General features: G+C 38.6%; 1 protein-coding gene across 3 annotated transcripts in view; it reads right to left on the bottom strand.

Annotated features, from left to right (window-relative positions):
* Window positions 1-23,967, bottom strand: part of IPCEF1 (interaction protein for cytohesin exchange factors 1) — a 104,708-nt gene that overhangs the window by 16,714 nt on the left and 64,027 nt on the right. For all 3 annotated transcript variants that reach the window (XM_007516153.3, XM_060205304.1, XM_016185394.2), the window contains one exon: window positions 11,785-12,160. In XM_007516153.3, the coding sequence (XP_007516215.2) occupies window positions 11,785-12,160 (376 nt within the window). The remainder of the gene's footprint in view (window positions 1-11,784; window positions 12,161-23,967) is intronic.

Below are 23,967 nucleotides of genomic sequence, written 5' to 3'. Positions count from 1 at the left end.
CAGAATTTGGAGAGAAAAAGATTTGTCAGAGATGTTATTGCTGTTGGTGTGAACAGGAAGATTTACTGTGCAAATGATGTCATGTTAATTCCATACCAGCATTATTGCTCTGTCATGAAAACAACCCTATGGAGACAGTATTATTAAGTGTGGTATTAAGAAGAGAAAGTCAAGATAAACAATATTAGAAATTTTTATTGCATTCATAAAGACTCAAACCTAGGTTTTGATACAAACCTCATTGCCTTAGCCAGCACTACATCTTAAATATATTTTATAGGATTCTCTAATTCCATTCCAGGTGGTTCAACTCCTAACAAAGTCCCAAAACCTAGATATAGACCAGGTCCTATGAGATAAGGAATATGTTCACTTGTATCCATAAATTAGGGCAAAACATATACCTGAAAACCAAGGACACAATAGTCTGCAGTGAGTTAGTATGAAGTTCACAAGGAAATAGTATCTGCTTAGACCTACCCTCCTCACCTACTTCCTATTATACTTCCCTCACTCACTCCTAAGCTATCCTTATCGAAGAAAGGACTGCAAAAGCTGAATAAGGGCAAAAGACTGGCATTCTTTAACAATGACTCTAGTCACTATCAGGCCACCCTGTCAGCTGGGGCCCTAGTGGGGGAGTCCTGAGACTCTCAAACAGACATGATGGGCCTAGACCTTGAATAAATCCCTCTCTCCATTGTTACTGGTCATCTCTATCAGGAACAACACAACCCCTTTGTGGGTCCCATAGGACCTTGCCCTCAACTTGGATCAACAACGGTAGAGAATATTCCATCCTCTGAAGGGAGGCTGGACAACATACTCTATGCTACACCTGAGGACGATGGGGGGGGGGGGCAGTCCTGATATTGGGGCAACTTAGAATGTTCCTATTGATGACCACAGAATGTGAGCTCAGATCTACAGGGATGCAGAGGTTACACAGGCTCCTAAGCTGAATATGGGCCCCAGATGACATCAAATCGATGGGGTTTACAGTCAACAATATTTATACCCCTTTCCCATATTTGGGAGCTACTCTCTTCCCTGATCCAGCTTTCTCATCCTTTTCCCAGACATGACACCATCTGCCCAGACAAAAACTAGGATCCACCTGCATATAAGATTTCAGGCAAGGGGAAAAAATAATAAACTAGTATAGCCACAGGTCCTTTGGAATATAACTAAAATATGCCTACTAGGTATATACAGAACGGACACACACACACACGCGCGCGCGCACACACACACACACACACACACACCGACTCTTCATCTGCAGGACTCCAGCCTTTAGGTTCATGATTAGTCAACAACTTGTTTGGCTTTTTATGTTAACTCTCTTTTCAGCCACCAGGTTCCAGATGCTAGCAGGATGCCAACCAGACATCCCTGGACAGAACTGGAGCTCCAATTCCCCAGAACCCCCACCCCACTAGGGAGAGAGAGGCAGGCTGGGAGTATGGATCTACCTGTCAACACCCATGTTCAGCGGGGAAGCAATTACAGAAACCAAACCTTCCACCTTCTGCATCCCACAATGACCCTGGATCCATACTCCCAGAAGGTTAAAGAATAGGAAAGCTATCAGGGGAGGGGATGGGATACAGAGTTCTGTTGGTGGGAACTGTGTGGAGTTGTACCCCTCTTACCCTATGGTTTTATCAGTGTTTCCTTTTTATAAATAATAAATAAATAAATAAATATATATTATACACTTTCTTCTGAGTAAATAGCAGTGAAAAGGATGGAGGGGGTCAGGCAGTGGCACATCTGATTGAGTGCACATGTTACTATGTTCAAGGACCCAGGTTCAAGGCCCTGGTCCCCATCTGCAGAGGAAAAGCTTCACGAGCACTGAAACAGTGTTACAGGTGTCTCTCTCTCTCTCTCTCTGATTTCCTCTCTTACTTTCTCCCATCCCACTTGAAGTTTCTCTGTATGTATCCATTAAATAAATAAAATATATCTTTTAGAAAAGATCAGTGAAAAAATGGTTCAAATCGCATAATCCATAGTCACTAAAATGGACTATGATATGTTGGACTAGATATGTCAAAGCTGAGATCCCTGTTCACACTATTCTTATCTATAAAGAGGAAAGTCCCAATCCAGAGCGTGAGCTTCAGAGGTGCTCAGTTTTTACACCTCAAAGTCCATTCTCACAGAGTCACAAGACACCAGTCCACAGAACAAGAATTCATAAGGTAGTCAGCAACCTAGGATACAAGCAAAATGACAAGATTCTCTGCTTGAATGCTAGTACTGAGCCCTGGGGCTAAGGAGTCAGTCAAAGAAAGTATATAAAGGAGGAGTCAGAGAATCTATCTCTCTATCATCTATCTCTCAGATCTACCTGTACATGAATTTATGCTCTCTATCAAGTTGTCAAGCTATTATTATCTTCTTGTTGATTAAGGCAGTTTAACAGCTTGGAAATTAAGAACTCAAAGTTGAGAGATAGCTTGTTGGGAAAGAGATGGCTATGACAAAAGGGAAAGGAATGACAGACAGAAAGAAATTCTAGGTAGCATAATAGTTACGCAAGAAGACTGTCGTGCCCGAGGCTCTAAAAACCCTGGCTCAGTGCTCTACACCACCATAAACCAGAGCTGATCAGTGTTCTGGTTAAAAAAAAAAAGTTAGAAGCAACCAACAGCACAGCTATATACAAGATACTGGGTACTGTACAGCAAACCCTAACAAAAGGACTTTTCAAAGTTAACCCAATTACCAAATAATGTGATGATAACATTAACTATCGATTGTCTTTTTGAACCCTAAGACAGCAGGAACCTCACATCTCCACTATAGAGCCCCTACTTCCCCCAGTCCTGGAACCCTTGGATAGGGCCCACTTTCCCGTATGCATCTCCCAATCCAAACCAAATAATATTGCATCCGCAGATCACAACCTAACCAATGCAACGATTGCCACCTCAACATGCTTCACCTCAGACTGTGTCCAGAGACTTCACGTGTGGAATGACAACCCTTCAACTTCATTACTCGGGTGAGACCTTTCCTTTTATAGTACACTCTAATTTCATCTCAGGTAGTTCACTTTCTAACAAAGTCCCATAACCTAGATATACACCAGTTTCTGTGAGAGAGAGCTTATGTTCACACGTATCCATAAACTACTGCAAAATATAACCTGAAAGCAGAAGTACACTAGAGTTTGCAGTGAGTACCTCCCTAACACTTCCTCTCCACTATTCCAAGCTTTGGATCCATGATTGCTCAACAATTTGTTTGGCCTCGTATGTTAACTCTCTTTTCAATCACCAGGTTCCAGATGCCATCAGGATGCTGGCCAGGCTTCCCTGGATTGAAGACCCCACCAATGTGTCCTGGAGCTCAGCTTCCCCAGAGACACACCCTACTAGGGAAAGAGAGAGGCAGACTGGGAGTATGGACCGACCAGTCAACGCCCATGTTCAGCGGGGAAGCAATTACAGAAGCCAGACCTTCCACCTTCTGCAACCCACAATGACCCCGGGTCCATGCTCCCAGAGGGATAGAGAATGGGAAAGCTATCAGGGGAGGGGGTGGGATATGGAGATTGGGTGGTGGGAATTGTGTGGAGTTGTACCCCTCCTACCTTATGGTTTTGTTCATTAATCCTTTCTTAAATAAAAAATTTTAAAAAAAGGAAAGAAATAAAAGAAAGTCTATGAGATGAATTATATTGTAAATAAAAAGTACTCCTTGTGTTAGGGTACTGGATCTTCCTGCCTGAGGTCCCAAGTGTGACCCCAGGCACCTGCACATACCAAAACTGAGCAAAACTCAGGTCTCTTTCCTAAAAATAAATATATATATATATATACATATATATATATATATCTTTAAAAATGGAAAGAAAAAGAACACAATGACTACTATTTTCCTTTGTGCTCTTTTAAGTCTGAGAGAAGAATTACTGAATTTTTACTTCTTTCATTTTTTTTTCACATTTTATTTACCTCCCCTACCAGAATCATGTCCTTACATCCTCTTGGGTAACTGATACTTCTGTTGAGGCAACTCAGTCCTCTTCTGCTATACATTGCTTTTGAAGGAAGAACTGACCATAATGGCAAAACTATTTCATTAGGAGGTCTTTAAAGTTGGGTGTAAGACTTTAGCAATGTTTCTTTTGGCAAGGGTTTTCAGTTATAACTTTAGATTGATTCCGTCACCTAAACATCTGATAAGTAGCTTTCATTTCATTATATATATATATATATATATTAGTATATATTAATATATATTCCATTTGTTTTAAAGTGAAATCTTAACTGCATTTGTATTCAGAACTAATATTAATATATATATTAATATATATATTCCATTTGTTTTAAAGTGAAATCTTAACTGCATTTGTATTCAGGACTAATATTTATATATATATATATAGTAATATATATTCCATTTGTTTTAAAATGAAATCTTAACTGCATTTGTATTCAGGACTAATATTAATATATATATAGTAATATATATTCCATTTGTTTTAAAGTGAAATCTTAACTGCATTTGTATTCAGGACTAAGCAACTTTTTTAATGTAGATATAAAACGTCTACTCACATCTCTAAAAAGAAATTATAAACATTGTGATACACATAAAAGGGCATTTTCCCTTTTAAAATATAATTATGGGGTGAGGGAGATAGCATAATTTTTATGCAAAGTCTCTTATGTCTAAGGGTCAAGGATCCCAGTTTCAGTGCTGCACACCACCATAAGTCAGAGCTGAGCAGTGCTCTACTAAAAGAATGGAGTGGGGTGGAGTGGGGTGGGATGGGATGGATTTGTGAAGTGTAATTTGAGTGGTAAAAATAGAGGGAAGATAAAATTTTACCTAAAGTGAAGACCACAAAACCAGTGCACTGCCAATCTTGACCCTGTGACCTGTTGATTCCATTACTCGCATGGTAGCATTTGGACAACAAGTGAGCACAACAGATAGGAGTTGAAGATTTGGATAAAGGAATGGGGCACTTCAAGAGAATTATGAGTAAGGACAGGCAAGCAAGGAGAAGTTAGGCAAGAAAATAAAGGTTTATTTTTGTACCTGTTTTCTTTTAAGATGGAGCTCTGTTTTATCCATATGATCTTTGTCAAGTGTGATCTATAATTACTTTAACAACTCCCTCAGTTGTATCCGACAGAAAATCCTCAGTACTCCTACTTAGTCTTATATATTTACACACAACCATTACATTCTTACTAGCAAACTTTTCTCCCAGGAAATGACAAAAAAAAATCTTACAGAGTTACAATTTTATTTCATATTACAGGAGACTGAATGTGCTGGCAAATGCATGACTCATCTTTGAATCCTCTCTCTTTTTTTCACATTTGGCTCACTCATTTATTCAATTACTATATCAAATTTTCTGAGAATGCTCACTGCCTATTAGGACAATACATTTCTGAAACAACAAACAGACTAACATAGGCAAGAAACCCTTATTTTTGCATTTTCAACATATCCCATATATTTACATTTTCCCCAGGAATCCATAGGTACTTATTGCAGGTCATCATCATTTATTGGTCAATTTCAAGTTACTTAATTGTGCTATTGTCTGTTTTCCTATGGCAAAGTCATCTTTAGAATATGTAACCCATATCATGAAACTTTCCACTTTCATTCTTCCAAAAATCACTTCATCATATTCACACAAAATCCAAACCAACATCTATCAGCTCTTCAATCTTTCCCTACACTTCCTCTGCCCACTCTGCTTCCATTACCCCAGATTTTTTTTTCTGTTTCTTGAACTGAAAAAATTGTACCGGTGACAACACATTTGTACCTTTATTTCTCTGTGTCTAGAGCATTTTGCAAGCTGTTGTTCCTAGACACAGGTTACCTTGTACCATCCAGGTCCCAGACCATACATGATCCCCTCAAGGAGGTCCATCTTGATCATTCATCTAAATCAATTCCTCCTTCCCATTCACTAGCCCCTCCATTATTATATACTCTCACTTTAATCCCCCTAACATAACTTATTCTCTACCAGAGTTTATCCTGTTCTTGCATCAGCCTTCTAATCATCTCCATGCCCTTTCAAAATAGACATAGATACCAGACTGTATGAAAGAGGGTCATTTCTCTTACTTTTACGTAATAAAAAAATCCCAAATGTTCAGAATTTCACTAACAAAATAATAAAGGTGGCACACCTTGTTGAGCACACATGTTTTAATACATAAGGACCAGGTTCAAACCTCCGGTCCCCTTCTGCATGGGGAAAGCTTTTCAAGTGGTGAAGCAGAGCTGCAGGTGTCTCTCTGTCTCTCTCCCTCCCTATCACCCCCCTTCCCCTCTGAATTTCTGGCTGTTTCTATCCAACAAACAAAGATTTAAAAAAAATTTTTCAAGTAGTTTCTGCACATGCATTTTTAAACAGAAATAACTGTCATTGTTTGCAAACGGTACAATAATATTCTAGAAAACCTAACACCATAGACAATAAAATTAGGAGTGCATGCAAGAGTTGAGGGGGAAAGAAAGAATAAGTGAGAAATAGAGTTTTTAGTGCCATGAAAATATTCTGTATGATTCTGTCATGATGATGAGGTGCACAGGACTTTCTCCAGCTTTTGAGTCACCATGTCCCTAAGAGGAACTCTCATAGCTGTTGTCACTAAGAAACCGAGATTCCATTTTATAATGGCTTGAACTGCTTAACTTCTTGGAATCCCCATGCAGAAGATCAGAACAAGTATCTATCTATTCAAGTTGCCATTAAAGTACTAGAACAAAATTTGTTTGTTTAAGGAAGAAACTAAGAGATAAATTGCTCTAAAATGCTACTATTTTCAAGTGACTGCAATGCAACACTACAGTAGACAAAGTATGATTTATAGTAAAAAAAAGAGAGAGAGAGAAGAAACATGGGTTCTGTACAGATGTGTCACTGCCCTGCCTCCAGAGTCAAAAAAAATATTCAGAACTTACACATATTTACTAAGAAAAAATATGAAAAGTGCATTAGTTAATTTAAGTCTGCAGAGGGTCAAACAAATAAGGCTTCATTAATTCATAAAAATAGAGCAGAAATTTCATTAACTGGAAGATATAATAGCACATCATCAGTAAGCTAAACATTTTTAAAAATATTTTTTATTTATTCCCTTTTTGTTGCCCTTGTTTTATTGTTGTAGTTATTATTGTTATCTGTCTTCGTTGTTGGATAGGACAGAGAGAAATGGAGAGGGGAGGGGAAGACAGAGAGGGGGAGAGAAAGACAGACACCTGCAGACCTGCTTCACCACTTGTGAAGCAACTCCCCTGCAGGTGAGGAGCCGGGGGCTCGAACTTGGGTCCTTATGCAGGTCCTTGCATTTTGTGCCACATGTGCTTAACCCACTGCACTATCGCTGGACTCCCAGTTAAACATTTTTTATGGTAAATACAAATCCTCAGGCAGAGTCTAATCACCCAACTAAGTAAAAGATAGGGGGCATAAATATTAGAGGACAAATTATCATGGTCAACCACCTGAAGATGGGATCCCATATCAATAAAATTAGAGACAGATAATTAAAAAAAAAACTTCCAACTGAAAAGTAGGGTATGACCAGGGTAATGGCTCAACAGATAGAGTGCATTCCTTACATGCAGGAGGATGCAGGTTCAGTGTGATACCACACATGATGCAGCTACATAACTCTAGCTCGCTCTCTCTCTCTCTCTTTCTCTCTCTCTCTCTCTCTCTCACACACACACACACACACACACACACGGTAAATAAATGAATATTTTTAAATAAAATCAAAATACAATGACTATTATAAAATGTTGCTGAGAGGGTCAGGTGTGGTGAACCTGGCTGAGGATGAACATTACTGTGTGCAAGGAACTGGGTTCAAGCCCTTGCTCTCTACCTGCAGGGGAAGCTTCATGAGTGGTGAAGCACTCTTGCAAGTGTCTCTCTCTCTCTCTATCCCCCAATTCCCTCTCCCTAACTTCTCCCTGTATCTATCCAAAATACATAAATTAATTAAAATTTTAAAAACTATTTGGGAGCAAACATAAGTTTAAAAATAAATATTGGTGAGGCTATGAAGCAAGAGAAATTTTCGTGTATTACTGATGGGGATACGAATTGCACAGCCATTTTTGAGAGAGAATTAGTCACTCCTCAAAAAACTGAACACAGTCTTATCTGAGAGTTAGGTAATAGAACCCCTCAAATCTCACTTTTGTTTCCAAGTTTGACAGTCAACCCACTATTTTCAGATTCTCCTCATTCTCTCCCACCTCACATTACTTTTATTTATTTGTTTATTCATTTGTTTGTTGTAAAGAAATGAGGAGAAATTGAGAGGGAAATGGAAGATAGAGAGGAAAAGGAAGAGAAACACCTGCTTCACATCTCAGGAAGCTTTGCCCCTACAGGTAGGTCCTTGAGCATTGTAACACATAGGCTTTACCAGGTATGCCCTGCCTGTTTCCCCCTATTTCACATTTTAAAGTCAGTATGATTTTTCTAAGATGCAGTTTCATACAGTCACCATGATTATAAATGGTCATCAGTTATCAACTGAAATGAGCTTATTAGTCCAGTATTCAACATCATCCATATTTCCTTCCCACCCAACCCCACTTGTTTCTAGATCCCTTCTCTGCACAGACTCTTCCATTTAGATCTTTGCACTCTTATCTACCCCTCAAGGATTTTGTCTGTCTTTTGTGGTACTTATTGTACACTGCTTCCTTTTGCTTCATGTGCGTCTTCGTTTTATGCTCTCATTAAACCATAAGACACTTCAGACCACAACGCATTTACGGAATGTGCATTTGTGAAGTCATCTTCACGCTTTCAGCATACTGAAAGGAGAAACGAACAATGTGGGTCTTTATACTATCGGCATAAATTAAGGACAAAATAACCTCTCACCCTAGGAAGGGACTGAGTAGAGTAAAAACTGGGCTAAGATGAGCATCCCACTCACCCTTTTCCCACTGTGCTTTGTGGGGAAACCAGTGAGGAACCAGGAAAGTTCTGGGACACTAGCACTCCTAATGTAGAACTCAATAAGAAGCAATTAACACCCTGCATAGTATAGCAGCTCCCACCACAGGGGAGAAATGCCTAAAAGGGTATTTAGTTTTGTATGAGCTCTTAGAAACCAAAATTTAATTGCATACCAACCACAAAATATTGCTCTCGTTGTCTAAATAACAAGAAGCCTATAATACAGACTGTCTGCTTATTTCAGGTGCAGTTATTAACCATTAAGAATCTTTTCTAGGATAAAAAAAATCTCTCAACAAACACAACTTGAGACTGTAGCTTAAAATAAAATCAAAACTACAGTTAACAGTCACAACAACAACAATAAAAAAAATCTAGTCCTGTCATAGAAACACTTTGAACAATATTTAAGACATTGGAATTTCAGGGGAATTTTTATTGGCAACTAAAAATCATGTTTTTAAAGGCACACATAATGAAACTCCATTTCCTCCCAAACACATACATACAAATATAAAAAATACACTGTATACAATCTGATTACTTACAAACAAGTCATTATAAACACCAGCAAAGGCTGGGTTGCTGTTTCCATAGCAATGACTTTTTATGTGGTTTAACTCTTCTGGGAATTCAACCAAATCCTCAGAAGCAGGAAAAAAAAAAATCAAGGAGCAAAAAAAAAAAAGTTGTAACATATGGTCACTGTCAACAAATCAATAAGGGGAAAATCCGAAGGGAAGACCATTGTGGCTCAGTTATTTGATGAAGCCTACAACCCTTTCTGGTTATTCCACATTCAAGGCACGGTTTATTAAATACTAAGCTTCTTCCTGCTTCAATCTAAAGAACTTGTGGTTCCCTGCCAAACGCTACAGCACTTGCATTCCCAGAATGGCATTTAGACATGCCACACTGCAGCTTCTCAAAATTCTCAGGTTAGTCCTCCCAAAGGAAAAGGAAATACCAATCTCTTAGGAAAGAAAGCGAATGGAATTTGAAGGGGTTCATGGCTTACAAAAGATGTGGTTGTTGGTACTTGTGTAAAACTTCTCAGTTTTCTGCAAAAACATTCTCACCCCCAACCTAAGTACTCTTCTGTAGTTATGCGCTAGGACCTGAAAGCCCTCCCACCCCTTTCACTTCCCTCCAGAGTCCTTCATTTTGGTGTAATACACCAAACCCAGTTCAACTTCTACTTCCAATTTATGTCTTCGTAAACTTTACTAGGAGAGCAGTTTCAAGTGCTGGGAACACTGTGAGAACCAGGTTGAGTATGGTGAGGCTTTTCCCACTGAAAGATGGGGAACTGAGGAAACGAATCTCCCTGTCAGACTCTCTCTTGCTGATGTTGAGCTTGGGAGAGGTACAGACCTCAGATTTTTGCCTCCCTGTCAACTTACTCCCTGTCTCTAGAGACCCTGCATTTTTCTGCCTCCAGGGTCTTTGTATTCCTTAAAACATTAAGCCAGTTCCCTTGTTTCACCCTGCATTCCTTGACACAATGGCCCACTCTCTTATTATCTACATATCAATGTTCTGCTTTGTCTAACAAATGACTTAAGGTCTTCTCTCTATTTCTCCACCCATTCTGCTCATTTGAAATATTCTTTTTTCCCATCCTCAAGACCTTCCCTTTCTGCAGGGTATTATTAATCCTACCAGTTAAACCCCTCGCAACAGTTACGAAGGAAGTTCCTACCTTTACCAGCCCCTCTTACCTTTCTCCACCCCTTTCCTAACCATGTATGGTATTGTCAAGCCACTTCGGTTTCTAACTTGCAACTTCCATTTTCTGACCTTTAAGAGCTTGGGCGTGGGAATAAATAAGATTTGAACCGCCTCGCCACCACAAGCACGGTTCCTGGGTTGTCTCTCTTCCTTCACCAGCCCGACATTCAAGAACAGATTAGCCAGGACCCAGACTTAGTCTAAGGTCCCTGAGAGGACTGGTTGCTCCAAGTTGATTTGGAATCATGGAGGTGATATTCAGAACCCCAGAATATGAAATCTGATTCAACCACAAACTAAGAGCACATGACAAAGTTAAGTTTTCACTGCCATTTGTGGGAAACAGTCATAATTCTGAAATTGCATTGCCTTATAGTTCTAAATCATTTGGTTAGGAAGTAGGGAATGATCTGAAAGTTAGAGTTTCAAACTCCTCTAGACAAGCCACCTCTTGGGCTAAAGGAAAATCTTTTCTTATAGCCCAGGTTCAAGTACATTAGGATGCACTGGAGAAAAATCTGGTCTCAGTCTCTGTCTCTGTCTCTGTCTCTGTCTCTCTCTCTCTCTCTCTCTATATATATATATATATATATCCAGGAGAGATCACCTGGTAGAGTGTACATACTATTATGTGCAAGGAACTGGGTGCAGACCCCCAGTCTGCACCTACAGAGGGGAAGCTTTACAAGCAATGGAGCAATGCTGCAGGTATCCTGCCTTTTCTATCCCTCTTTCATCTCTCCTATCATCCCCTTCTCTGTTCCTGTTTCTTACCCTTAATAAAAAGTGACTTACAGGAACAGTGGAACTATACATGCACTGAAGTCCAGTGATAACCCTAGTGGCAAAAAAGAAAAAAAAAGTAGCCATGAGTATTAAAACTTCACATGCGTAAGACCTTGACTCCTCAAAGAGAAAAAGTGCAGCCTTTGGACTAAGCCCCATTTGTTTAATCACTGGATTTAGAATTATCATGATGTTAAACTCATTTTCTAAGTCCACATTAGAGTTCCATACACACACATAAGTACCTCTTTTAACAACAAGCATATAAGTTTGAGTCTTACCTTTTCCTGTCATCTTCGAAGCAGTTGGTTTGTCTGGGATAGTAAGATGGTCAAGGTTGCTACTAAAGGAAGAAGTGTCATCACTAGACAAAGAGTTCAAAAACCCACTTTCTGAAGCAGCAAGACTGCTTTCCAGGACCTTGTAGCTGTTTGCTTCAGAGGGCACAGGTGAATGAACCTGCACGGCAAATGTTAAAGATTGTCCCACATCCTCGGAGGCAGGTGAACTATTAACTATGTCAATCCAAGACTGTCTCTCCTTAGGGAAGGTGGAGGACAGGTTGCTGCAGGAGGTCTTGTTGGCATATTCCAGGGAAGAGGAAGAGCAGGATGCTTCATTCAGTCTGGGTGAGGACGAGCCTACCTGCTGAGCAGCCTATTAATGACAAATAAAACAGATCAAAAAGTAAGCCAATGAAGATCAAACCAGCCTAGCCTGCTGCACTTTTTTTTATATAAAATAGAAATATTGACAAGACTACATGATAAGAGGGGTACCTTTCCACACAATGTCCATGCCCAGAGCTCCATATGCAATACCCTTTCTTGATAGCTTTTCTATCCTTTTTTAATGAAGGAACCCCAGTGTTTCAGAAAGGGGCTAATTATAAAAGTCCCAAACAATCAAGAAATTCACTTTTCAGCAGTGTAACATTAAAATATCTTACTAAGATGCACTCATCACACACATCTTCTTAAGGATTGTATTTTTACACAGACCAGAAAACTTCCCAGTCCAGAATATATCAAGAAGCTCAGAAATAAAATGCCTTAAATAATACAGAACACTTAACCATTCAGATCAAAGAGCTGCTATTCACTGAGTAAAACCTTAGTTGTCTGGAGAAAGTAAGATATATCACCCTAAACTGTCCAGATATATGCAATGAGTTGTTTACACATCAGAAAGATCTACAGATACATTTGTACATGAACCCTATTTCATGGGTCCTGGTCTGCATCTAGGATTCCCACACAGACGTGATGAGCCTAGACCTCTAACAGATCCCTCCTAAAGGTATTGCAGAATCCATTTGTAAAACCATCTGGGCTTGGACTTTCATTGTTGGAGATATTTTTTTATTACACTTCATTATATTTGGCTGTAATTTGTCTTTTCATGTTTCTTCCTGGTTTAGTCTTTGGAGGGTATCTCTTCCAGACTTCCTAGTTTGGTGGCATATAATTGTTCATAGAAGCTTCACATGAGACACTGGATTGCTGTGGTGTCTATTGTGATCTGTTCCCTTTTGTTTATGATATGACTTATTTGGGTCTTCTACTTGTCTTTAGGAAGTCTGGCCAGTGGGTTGTGAGTTTTTGATTTCCAGGTTCACTTCCATGACACGGGCAAAATAACTTTGTCAACTTTTGATATTATAATAGTGGACTGCCTTATTCATTTGTTTTCTGGTGAGTTACTTGAGCACAAGCTACTTTTTTTTTTTTTTCCTCTAGGTTTATCGCTAGGGCTCGGTGCCTCCACTACAAATCCACTGCACCTGGAGGCTATTTTTTCCCTTTTGTTCCCTTTGTTGTTTATCATTGTTGTTATTGCTGTCATTGTTGAATAGGACAGAGAGAAATATAGAGAGGTGAAGAAGACAAAGACATGGAGAGAAAGATAGACATCTGCAGACCAGTTTCACTGACTGCAAAGCGAACACCTATAGGTAGGGGACAGTGGTTCGAACTGTTATCCTTATACCAGTCCTGGCACTTTGGAACATGTTAACCAGCGATATTACTTTAGAGTCCCGATTTGTTATCATTTTTATCTACATTTCTTGTGTCTGTATTTGAAATAGTTGGTTACCAGTTGAGATGAACAAAGAACTGTGGAGTCCAATATGTGCAGTAAATAGCCCAGTTCTATTTTTTTGAAGCTCACACAGAAATTTTCTGTAGAGTAACTATGGACGATTTACCCTAAGTCCTCGATATAGAGGTCACTGATGATAATGACCATAACCCTAGCCCTAACCCTAACACAATACTCACAAGAATAGTCTACTAATTTCTCACAATATTACTTATTAATTTGAGATATTAATCTCAAATAATGCCAATTATGCTATCTGGTATTATTCATTTCAGGGCATTTCAGATTGAAGTATTTTCTTCTTTTAATCTTAAATATGTCTGTTATAATTAAAGGACTATGTGACTGAATTTTTAAAATCACTATTACTTTTTCTATTTAAATTGTTCTTACAGGAAAATATTTACAAGACAGTAGTTGCCACATAAGTACAATTTCTTGTCTTCTTCATAAACACTATAGCTTAATTTCCATTGTCTGTATAAGATATTTTTATTTATTAAGGCATCTTAGCTCAAATGCTAATTATCTTTAAAATTACTTTTCTTTGAATTGTTTTAAGAACAACTTTGACTAGGAGAATAATAGTTTAAAATGGTAACTCTAGCTTGTAATTAGGAAGAAGTGAGTCAGAATATAAATCTTAAGCAACACTAGTCAAAGTATATGAACAGAAAACACAGGAATAACTTAAGACTAAGGCTAATAAAAATTGAATAAAAAAGGGACATCTTCAGTCCTCACCTGCAATAAAATACTGTAAAATATATAATAAATAAAACATATATAAAGTATATTACAAATAAAATATTTTAAAGAAAAAAAGAAGTACACAGTTTTAATTTAATTTGTTGACTACATTCATAAAACAAACCCATTATTACCCCTAAACTTAGAAAGTGTTTGTATTTCCATATTATGCTAGTGAAGATATTACTTACAAAATCCAAAGACCATGTATAGTATGCCCCTACTCCTTCATTGGCCTTCAACATGACCTTAAACAATGAAGTGGAAGAGACTCAGTTCTTACTCTAATACTCCAAGTGGCCTTAGAGAATTTACTGAATTTCCTGGTCCTACTCTTTTATCTCACCCCTGTCCAACCCCGTTAATCCTTCAAATAACGGATTGTGTCTGCATCACAAACAGATCATATAATTGTCCTGTTAAAAACCTTTTAATAACTGTCCATCACAAGCAGAAAAAATAGCCACACTCTTCATGGACTTTCACAGTAATTAGAGCATGTTAGATACACAAAAGTAGTTACAAACTGACAACTGACTCAGAACTACCAAAAGGAACAAATGGAATAACATGAAAGAATACTCTTATTAAAATGTTAGCTTAAGTAGGGGCTGGGTAGTGATGCACCAGACTGAACGTATGTGTCACAGTGCACAAGGACCCTGGTTCAAGCTCTCAGTCCCTATCTGTAGGGAGAAAGCTTCATGACTAGTTAAGCAGGGCTCCAGGTGCCTCTCTTTATCTTCTTCTTCCCTCTCAATGTATCACTGTCTCAATCAAAAGAATAAATAAACTAAAGCGTTTTAAAATGTTAGCTTAATCTTCAAAATGTTACTTATAATGGTCATGTGTACTTCTCAGGAACGTCCTAGTTTGTCAAAATAACACAAGATTTTGAAGAGAGTGAAGGGAAGTCAACTTTCTTAAAGGTGAGTGGACAACCTAGACAGATGTAATGTAGAGATCTTCTCATTTGTGAGGGGGAGTTATATGTAGATCAGCAAATCTAGGGAGGGTGGATGGAGCCAGAGTAAACAGTGATTTATCCATCTATTGTTCTCATTATATAAACACTTAATTCCAGTTATGTTCTAGGAAAAGTCATAAATATTGTTAATAAAGACAAAAATTTGGACCCCTGCATCTCACTAAGATTCAGCCATTAGGTGTCATGAGACAGTCACAGAATAGCATACACTTAGCTGTCATGAGATCTTAGGTTTGAGTCTTGGTACCACATGAGAACAACCAAAAAGGGCACCCAGAAAAGACGCATGGGTGGTAAAACCATGTCTCTTGTCTTCTCTTCACCTCTCTTCTCCTTTCCTCTTCTCTCCTTCTCTCACTTCTGCTATGTGAGTGTGTGTGTGTGTATGAGTTAGAGTCACACATTTGTGATACTACCATCTCTGGGCCAATTTTTTTATTTTTATTTGTATTGAGGATAGAGGACAAAAGAACAAAAAAGATAGACAAAAAGAAAAGATACTATAACACTGCTCTATTATTCATGAAATTTCCCCAAGTTTCATAATGTTCCTATGTGGTGGTACATCTCAAGGCAAAGGCCCTTGCACAAGTAAGTACATTCAGTGTGTGAAATCTATTTGTTAACTCTCTCCCAGCAATATATACATTTTAAAAGAGCTTGAAAAAAATGTTTTACAAAGGACTGTATAGTTCAGTGATGGCTAGCCTATGTCACACTGAAAAAAAAAACCATGATTCATACTCTAAGTAGAAGTTACCACAATGTTTTAAAAGTTCATCGACTTAAATAAAAAACTTAAACGTTATTTTAATCATATGTCTTGCAAGTCTGTTTTTTTTTTTCCAGAAACAAGAAAAACTAAAATCAAAATCTGTCCAGGAAATATTCAAGCAAGAGGAACACATTTTATTTCCATGGAAAATGAAATCTAATTGTCCAATATTTATCTATTTCTACTATGTTATTTTATGGGGAAAAAAGTGTTACCCTTAGTTACCTTCAAAAATAGTCAATTTAGAATGTTTAAGAAATACGATTCAATTGAAGACTCAGAAAACTCAAAAAAAAATCTTCCTCCTATTTCAACAACTCAACTTTCTGCTCTCATAAGTAACCTTTGGTTTACATGTTTTAAAACACTGCCTGAGAGTCTACTCCTTAATTAGGACTGTCTTTGTATAAAGCACCTCAAGCAAGAACTTTTATTTCAGCCACAGTTTAGTTGCTTTTACTTTTATCAAGTGGAACTCTAGAGATCTGACAATGTTTTTAGTAATCTATCACATATATTTGCCATTATAAGATGGAAACGCATAGTATTTTAGAACTAAGATAATCATAAAAAGTTATATGGGGCATGCCAACGCAAGCGCTCACTTAGATAGTTTACTGTTTTGCCATGGGCATTACCCTGGTTCAAGCCCAGCTGCCACCATACTGAAGGAAGCTTTGGCGTGATGGTTTCTTTGATGATCTCTCTCTGCTTTTTTACCTCTTTAATTCTGTCTTTAAAACATGGCTTATGTGAGTGCATTGTGAGAGGAAGTAAGAATTTTATATAGAAAAATCAAGCTTGTATACTACAGTTTACACTAGGATAATAAGAGGGGGAAGGATAGACAGAGGGAAACAGAATGACACAAAGAAGAAATAGAGAAATTAAACAAAATTCATGCTTTTCTATTAATTCAATATGAAACATCTAGAAGACCAACTCTGTCTGAAATTGATGACTTCTTTAGGAGTGACAAATGGTAACCCAACAAGACAGCTGATAAAAGTTGGTAGAGACATTCTTTAAGATCTGGAAAAACCATTAGCTTAAGTAATGATAGAAAAAAAAAAGTAATCATTTTCTAAATTCAGAAGCAGGTTTGCAAAGCAGAGAAAGACAATATGGAAGAAAAACTGTGAATATATTAACGAAGCAGACACTGTAATTCTAGGTCAAAAATCAGTCTACAATCTTCAACAGTCACATGTTAATTATACTTATATCTTGGGGTCAGGCGGTGGCGCAGTGGGTTAAGTGCATGTGGCGCAAAGCACAAGGACCGGCATAAGGATCCCGGTTCAAGCCCCGGGCTCCCCACCTGCAGGGGAGTCGCTTCACAGGCGGTGAAGCAGGTCTGCAGGTGTCTATCTTTCTCTCCCCCTCTCTGTCTTCCCCTCCTCTCTCCATTTCTCTCTGTCCTATCCAACAACGAATAGCGTCAACAATGGCAATAATAATAACCACAACGAGGCTACAACAACAAGGGCAACAAAAGGGGAATAAAATGGCCTCCAGGAGCGGTGGATTCATGGTGCAGGCACCGAGCCCAGCAATAACCCTGGAGGGAAAAAAAAAATTCTACTTATGTCTTGATTAAATTTGACTGATATTGTTGCTCGTAGATGTTCATAAAGTATCCATGCAACAATTACTTATTTCTGGTCTTCAGAGCTAGCCAGATAAATTAGAAAAATGACCAAAATTCTCAATTAACGGTGATGACAGACCACCAATGGTGGTTGCTATTTAAACGATATTTAGCATCTTAAATGCAGGAAATGACAAAGTAAAAGATGAACATTTTATCTTGTAAAATAGAAAATTCAGGCAGAAGTCTGGTAGGTGGAAAAGTTGCAGTATCCTACCAGAACTTAAAATTAAATGGGATAGACTTCTTAAAAAAAAAAAAAAAAAAAAAAAAACATATATTATAACGCCAGACAGACTGTTTTCCAACTCTAGTTTCTTTAAGAAATGCCTGACCCAGGTCATTACACCTCTCTGAACCTTATTTTCCCCCTCTATAAAGTGAGGATATAATACTGACTTCCCCGTGATCTCATGTGAGGAAAAAAATAAATATAAAATCAAAATCAAAAGCTCTAACCACAGTGGAAGTAATAAATTTGATGCACTGAAATAAAAAAAATGTGTGTTTCTTATAAAAACACAACAAACAGTTAAAAATAAAAGCTATGAATTGACAAAGGAGATCTTCCTTGCTTCTTTGTTTCTTTCTTTTTCTGCCTGTCACTAGTACTATTACTGGGGCTTGGTACATACAATGAATCCACCACTTCCAGTGGCCATTTCTTTCCAATTTTTCTTTCTGTTTTGTTTAGATAGGACAGATAGAAATTAAGAGGATGGGAGTCACATGGTGGTGCAGCAGGTTAAGCACACGTGGTGCAAATCGCAGGCGTAAAGATCCCGGTTCGAGTCCTCGGCTCCCCACCTGCAGGCGAGTTGCTTCACAGACGGTGAAAAGCAGGTCTGCAGGTGTCTGTCTTTCTCTCCCCCTCTTTGTCTTGCCCTCCTCTCTCCATTTCTCTCTGTTCTATCCAACAGCTACAACATCAATAACCACAACAATGTTAAACAACAAGGGCAACAAAAGGGAAAAATAAATAATAAATAAATTTAAGAAAAAGAAATTAAGAGGAGGGGGAGAGCGAGAGGGATAGAGGAAGGTATGACATCTGCAGGCACTTCATGGTTCACGAAGCATCCACTCTGCATGTCCTTGTGCATGGTCATGTGTGCACTTAAACAGGTGCGCCACTGCCCAGCCCCTGACAGGAGATTTTGTTTACTTTTAAAAGACCAAAGACTAATGGATAGAGTGATGATAAAGTCTATAAACTAGATGGAATCAGATGGAGTGAAATAAGTCAGAAGGTGTTGGGACATCAACGTAATTAGCATAAGGCTGATGTCAGCCTGATGAGCATACAAGGAACTCATGCAAACCCACAAGGAATTGTGAGTGTGTGGAAAGTTGTTTAAGCAAGTGTCTGGGGAAGTTGTTCTCAGTTTCTGCTAGTTGTTCCTGTAAATGCTCTGTTCCTGGCCCCCCTTGCCTTTTCTTCTTCCTGGGATGCAACTTCTGCTTCTTCAGGACCTGAACATGTGTAGCTGAGCTCTCGTAAACTAGCTTATGGACTCATGGCCCCTGCCCTTCATGACTAGCCAATTTTTGCCCATTTTGCTTTACCTAAGTAACCTGAAGTATAATAAACCTCCAGTTTGTTTAAATCCCAGACAAAGCCATGTAAAGTTGCTTTTATTTTTTTACCTACTGTAAGAAGGAGAAGGACAAATAAATATTGGATGAAGCAAACAAATCAAGAGATAATACAGCATGAAACTTTGATGAACTGTGGTCTGTCACAGCAGAACCATCTGGATTCACAGGGCAAAAGATGGACAGAATGGATGTGAGGGTGAAAGGAAGGCTGTGGATTCAATACTCTATGGTGGAGAAGGATAACAGTTTAGAAGAAGAATAACAGTTTGGTAGAAGGTAGAAGAAGGTAGATAACAGTTTGTGGAGAAGGATAACAGTTTGGTAGAAGGATAACAGTTTGATAGAAGGTATGAATACTTATCTGAACTATATCCCTGAGAAAACAACAGTGCTGTGACTCAACATTTTCTTAGTAAAGTCATTAGTAAATCTTGTAGGTCAATAAGAATAACAATAATATGGGGGGGAGCCGGAAGATGGCGGACTGAGAAGCTGCTAGTGGCTTGAGCTCTGATCACATCTTTTGGAAACGATAGGATTTTCTGCCTTTAGTAGGCCAGTCAATAAGGGGTCCTAGCAGTGACACCAAGGAGGTGACTATAACTTAATTTGGGTTAAGAATTAGAGTAGAGGTGGCGCGGACTAGCGGGCGGGCTGCTCCAGACTTCCCAGGCAGCGGCGGGAAAGGCGGGTGAGCCGGGCACTGTCCTCAGCCCGGGAAGGTGGCTCCTCCGCCGGTTGCAGAGCACTGCTGGGCGGCCAGCAGAGGACCGGGAGGGAGCACTATAGCTCGGGGGCTTCCTTTTGGGAGTCTCCTGGGACCACCACGACCCTGAGGGCGGATCCGAGGACATCCTTGAGTACAGCTCTCATTGGATCAAAAGGACTTGGAGCTAGTTTTCATTTTTGAGAAATCCTTTAAAAAAGCTTTGCGGGGGGTTCCCAGAAGATGGCAGACTGAGAAGTTGCTAGTGGCTGAGCTCTGATCACATCTCCTGGAAACAGTAGGATTTTCTGCCTTTAGCAAGCCAGCCAATAAGGGGTCCTAGCGGTGACACCAAGGAGGTGACTATAACTTAATTTGGGTTAAAAATTAGAGTAGGGAAAAAAGGGGGAAAAAATTTTTTTTTCTTCCTTTTAATTTTCAAGCATACCTCCCTCCTGCCCCCCCCCATAACCAGCCCCTGGGGACCAGCTCCTAGCAGGGGAGGGGAGCTCCTTTTCTTTACCAAATTCCTGCCCCATCAGGGAGTATCATTAATTCTAAGTCTATACCCTTCTGAAACCTCTGGCCTTTTTTCTCTTTCTAAGTAGCCAACCCCCCCACCTCACCCTGCATAGCTAATTAAATAATTAAAAATAAATACAAAAAAAATTTTCCTTCACTGCCTTTTTATGACTATTCTTTTTCTTATCTTTTTCTTTTTTCTCTCTCTCTTTTTTTTTCTTTTTCTCATTCTTGTCATCCCTTCTTCCTTAATCCTACAGCTTCCAAAGTCACAGCCCCCAGCCCCGACACCACAGTGTGCTTTTTTGAATTCACTGATACACATTTGGGAATTTCCTTTCACTGCTCTTTAATTACAGCTCTTTTTTTATCTTTTCCCTTTTCTCTCTCTCGTCTCTCTCTCTCTCTCTCTCTCTCTCTTTTTTTAATCTTGTCATACACTTCTTCCTTCTTCTTTGCCTTTCTGAATTTGTGAATTATTTTGGGGAAGAAATCTGACTCAGAGTGGACTCTCAATGTGTGTATCTCTGCTCTACTTCCCTTTCCCCTCTTGTTACCCCTAGAATATACAGTGGATAGTAGATTTGCATAACTGTCTATTCTTGCTATCCTTTCTTTCTTTTCTCTTCACTGGGATTTGGTTACTATTTTTTCACGGATTGGAGAAATTGTTTGGCTAACTGGTAACGACTAAACTACTTCAATACTTGCTTCAGTTGCTACTGTAATTCCTGAGGTTGGTGAGTGCAATTGTCATAGAGGTATTTAGTACAGTGTTACTTGTACTCAAGACACAACAACTGAGGAACAACAGAGCATAAAAAAAAAAAAGGAAACACATAAATCAAAAAAATGGGTAGGTAAAAACAAATAAAACTGCTACTCCAATGAATGAAGACAAGAGCCCAGAAGAAACTACAAATCAGCCAGAAGTAACCATAGATAAGAAAAGTATGCAAGCAATAATAAACTTATTAATCACAGAAATGAAAACAACATTGGAGGAAAGGAATGGCAGTATTAGGGAAACAACAGTTGAGACCCCCAAGAAAAATACTGATTATCTTGAGGCAATTAGAGAACTGAAATAGCTGTAATAAAGAAAGAAGCTGAGGCAAGGGAAATCAGACTAACAGAAAACAGAATTAGTCAGACAGAGGATGAGTTAGACAAAACGAAGAAAGAGGTGAAAGAGCTTAAAAAGAGATTGAGAGACACTGAAAACAACAACAGAGACATATGGGATGATCTCAAAAGAAGTAACATTCGTATAATTGACCTGCCAGAGGAAGAAAGAGAGGAAGGGGAAGCAAACATTCTAGAGGAAATAATACAAGAAAACTTCCCAGACCTGAATAACAGAAAGGACATCAAGATTCAAGAGGCTCAGAGAGTACAAAACAGAATCAACCCAGACCTGAAGACACCAAGACACATCATAGTCACAATGAGAAGAAGTAAGAATAAAGAAAGGATAAAGAAAGGATCCTAAAGGCTGCAAGAGAGAAACAAAAAGTCACATACAAGGGAAAACCCATAAGATTATCTGCAGACTTCTCCACTCAAACTCTAAATGCCAGAAGGAAGTGGCAAGATATCTATCGAGCCCTGAATGAAAAAGGGTTTCAACCAAGGATAATATATCCTGCTAGACTTTCATTCAAACTAGATGGAGGGATCAAAACCTTCTTAGATAAACAACAGTTAAAGGAGGCAACCATCAACAAGCAGGCCCTGAAAGAGGTTCTGAAAGACCTCTTATAAACAAGAACATCGCTATAATACTTGCAATATATCAGAGGAAACAAATTTTTTAGAACAATGGCACTACAATACATTAAATCCATAATATCAATAAATGTCAATGGCTTAAACTCACCTATCAAAAGACACAGGGTGGGGGGATGGATCAGAAAACATAACCCAACCATATGCTGCTTGTAAGAATCCCATCTGTCACAACAAGATAAACACAGACTTAAAGTGAAAGGATGGAAAACTATCATACAGGCTAACGGACCACAAAAAAGGGCAGGAACAGCCATTCTCATCTCAGACACGATAGATTTTAAATTAAATAAAGTAATAGGCAAGGACATTACATAATGATTAGAGGATCAATCAGCCAAGAAGAATTAACAATTATTAACATCTATGCACCCAACAAGGGACCATCTAAATACATTAAGCACCTACTGAAAGAATTTCAAAAATACATCAATAGTAATACAATAATACTGGGAGACTTCAATACCCCACTCTCACACTTAGACAGATCAACAAAGCAGAGAACCAATAAAGATACAAGAGAATTGAATGAAGAGATTGACAGAATAGACCTCTTGGACATTTTCAGACTCCTCTACCCCCAAAAAATTGGAATACACCTTCTTTTCAAATCCACATAACACATATTCAAGGATAGACCACATGTTAGGCCACAAAGACAGCATCAATAAGTTCAAGAGCATTGAAATTATCCCAAGTATCTTCTCAGACCACAGTGGAGTAAAACTAACATTTAACAACAAACAGAAAATTATTAAAAGTCACAGAATTTGGAAACTAAACAACATACTCCTTAAGAACCACTGGGTCAGAGACTAACTCAAGCAGGAAATTCAAATGTTCCTGGAAACTAATGAAAATGAAGACACAACCTATCAAAATATTTGGGACACAGCTAAAACAGTACCGAGAGGGAAACTTATAGCCATACAATCACATATTAAACACCAAGAAGAAGCTCAAATGAACGACCTTACTGTACACCTCAAGGACTTAGAGGAAGAGGAACAAAGGAACCCTAAAGCAACCAGAAGGACAGAAATCACTAAAGTTCGAGCAGAAATAAACAACATTGAAAATAAAAGAACCATACAAAAGATCAATGAAGCCAAATGTTGGTTCTTTGAAAGACTAAACATAATTGACAAACCCCTAGGCAGACTCACCAAACAAAAAAGAGAGAAGACTCAAATTAATAGAATTGTAAACGATGGAGGAGATATCACAACTGACACCACAGAAATCCAGAGAATCCTGTGAAACTTCTATAAAGAATTATATGCCACCAAGCTAGAGAATCTGGAAGAAATGTAACAATTCCTAGTAACATATGCACTTCCAAAACTGAACCAAGAAGAACTACAAAATCTAAATGCACCAATCACAGACAAAGAAATTAAAACAGTTATTAAGAATCTTCCCAACAACAAAAGTCCTGGACAAGACGGCTTCACAAACGAATTCTACAAAACTTTCAGGAAACAGTTAGTACCCATACTTCTTAAGCTTTTCCATAAGATTGAAGAAACAGGAATACTCCCTTCCACCTTCTATGAAGCCAACATCACCCTGATACCAAAAG

The sequence above is a fragment of the Erinaceus europaeus genome, chromosome 13 (genome assembly GCF_950295315.1).
Source record: "Erinaceus europaeus chromosome 13, mEriEur2.1, whole genome shotgun sequence".
In the NCBI taxonomy this organism is placed as follows: Eukaryota; Metazoa; Chordata; class Mammalia; order Eulipotyphla; family Erinaceidae; genus Erinaceus; species Erinaceus europaeus.
The sequence above is the reverse complement of the archived record's forward strand: the minus strand, read 5'-3'. Positions and strand labels throughout refer to the sequence as shown.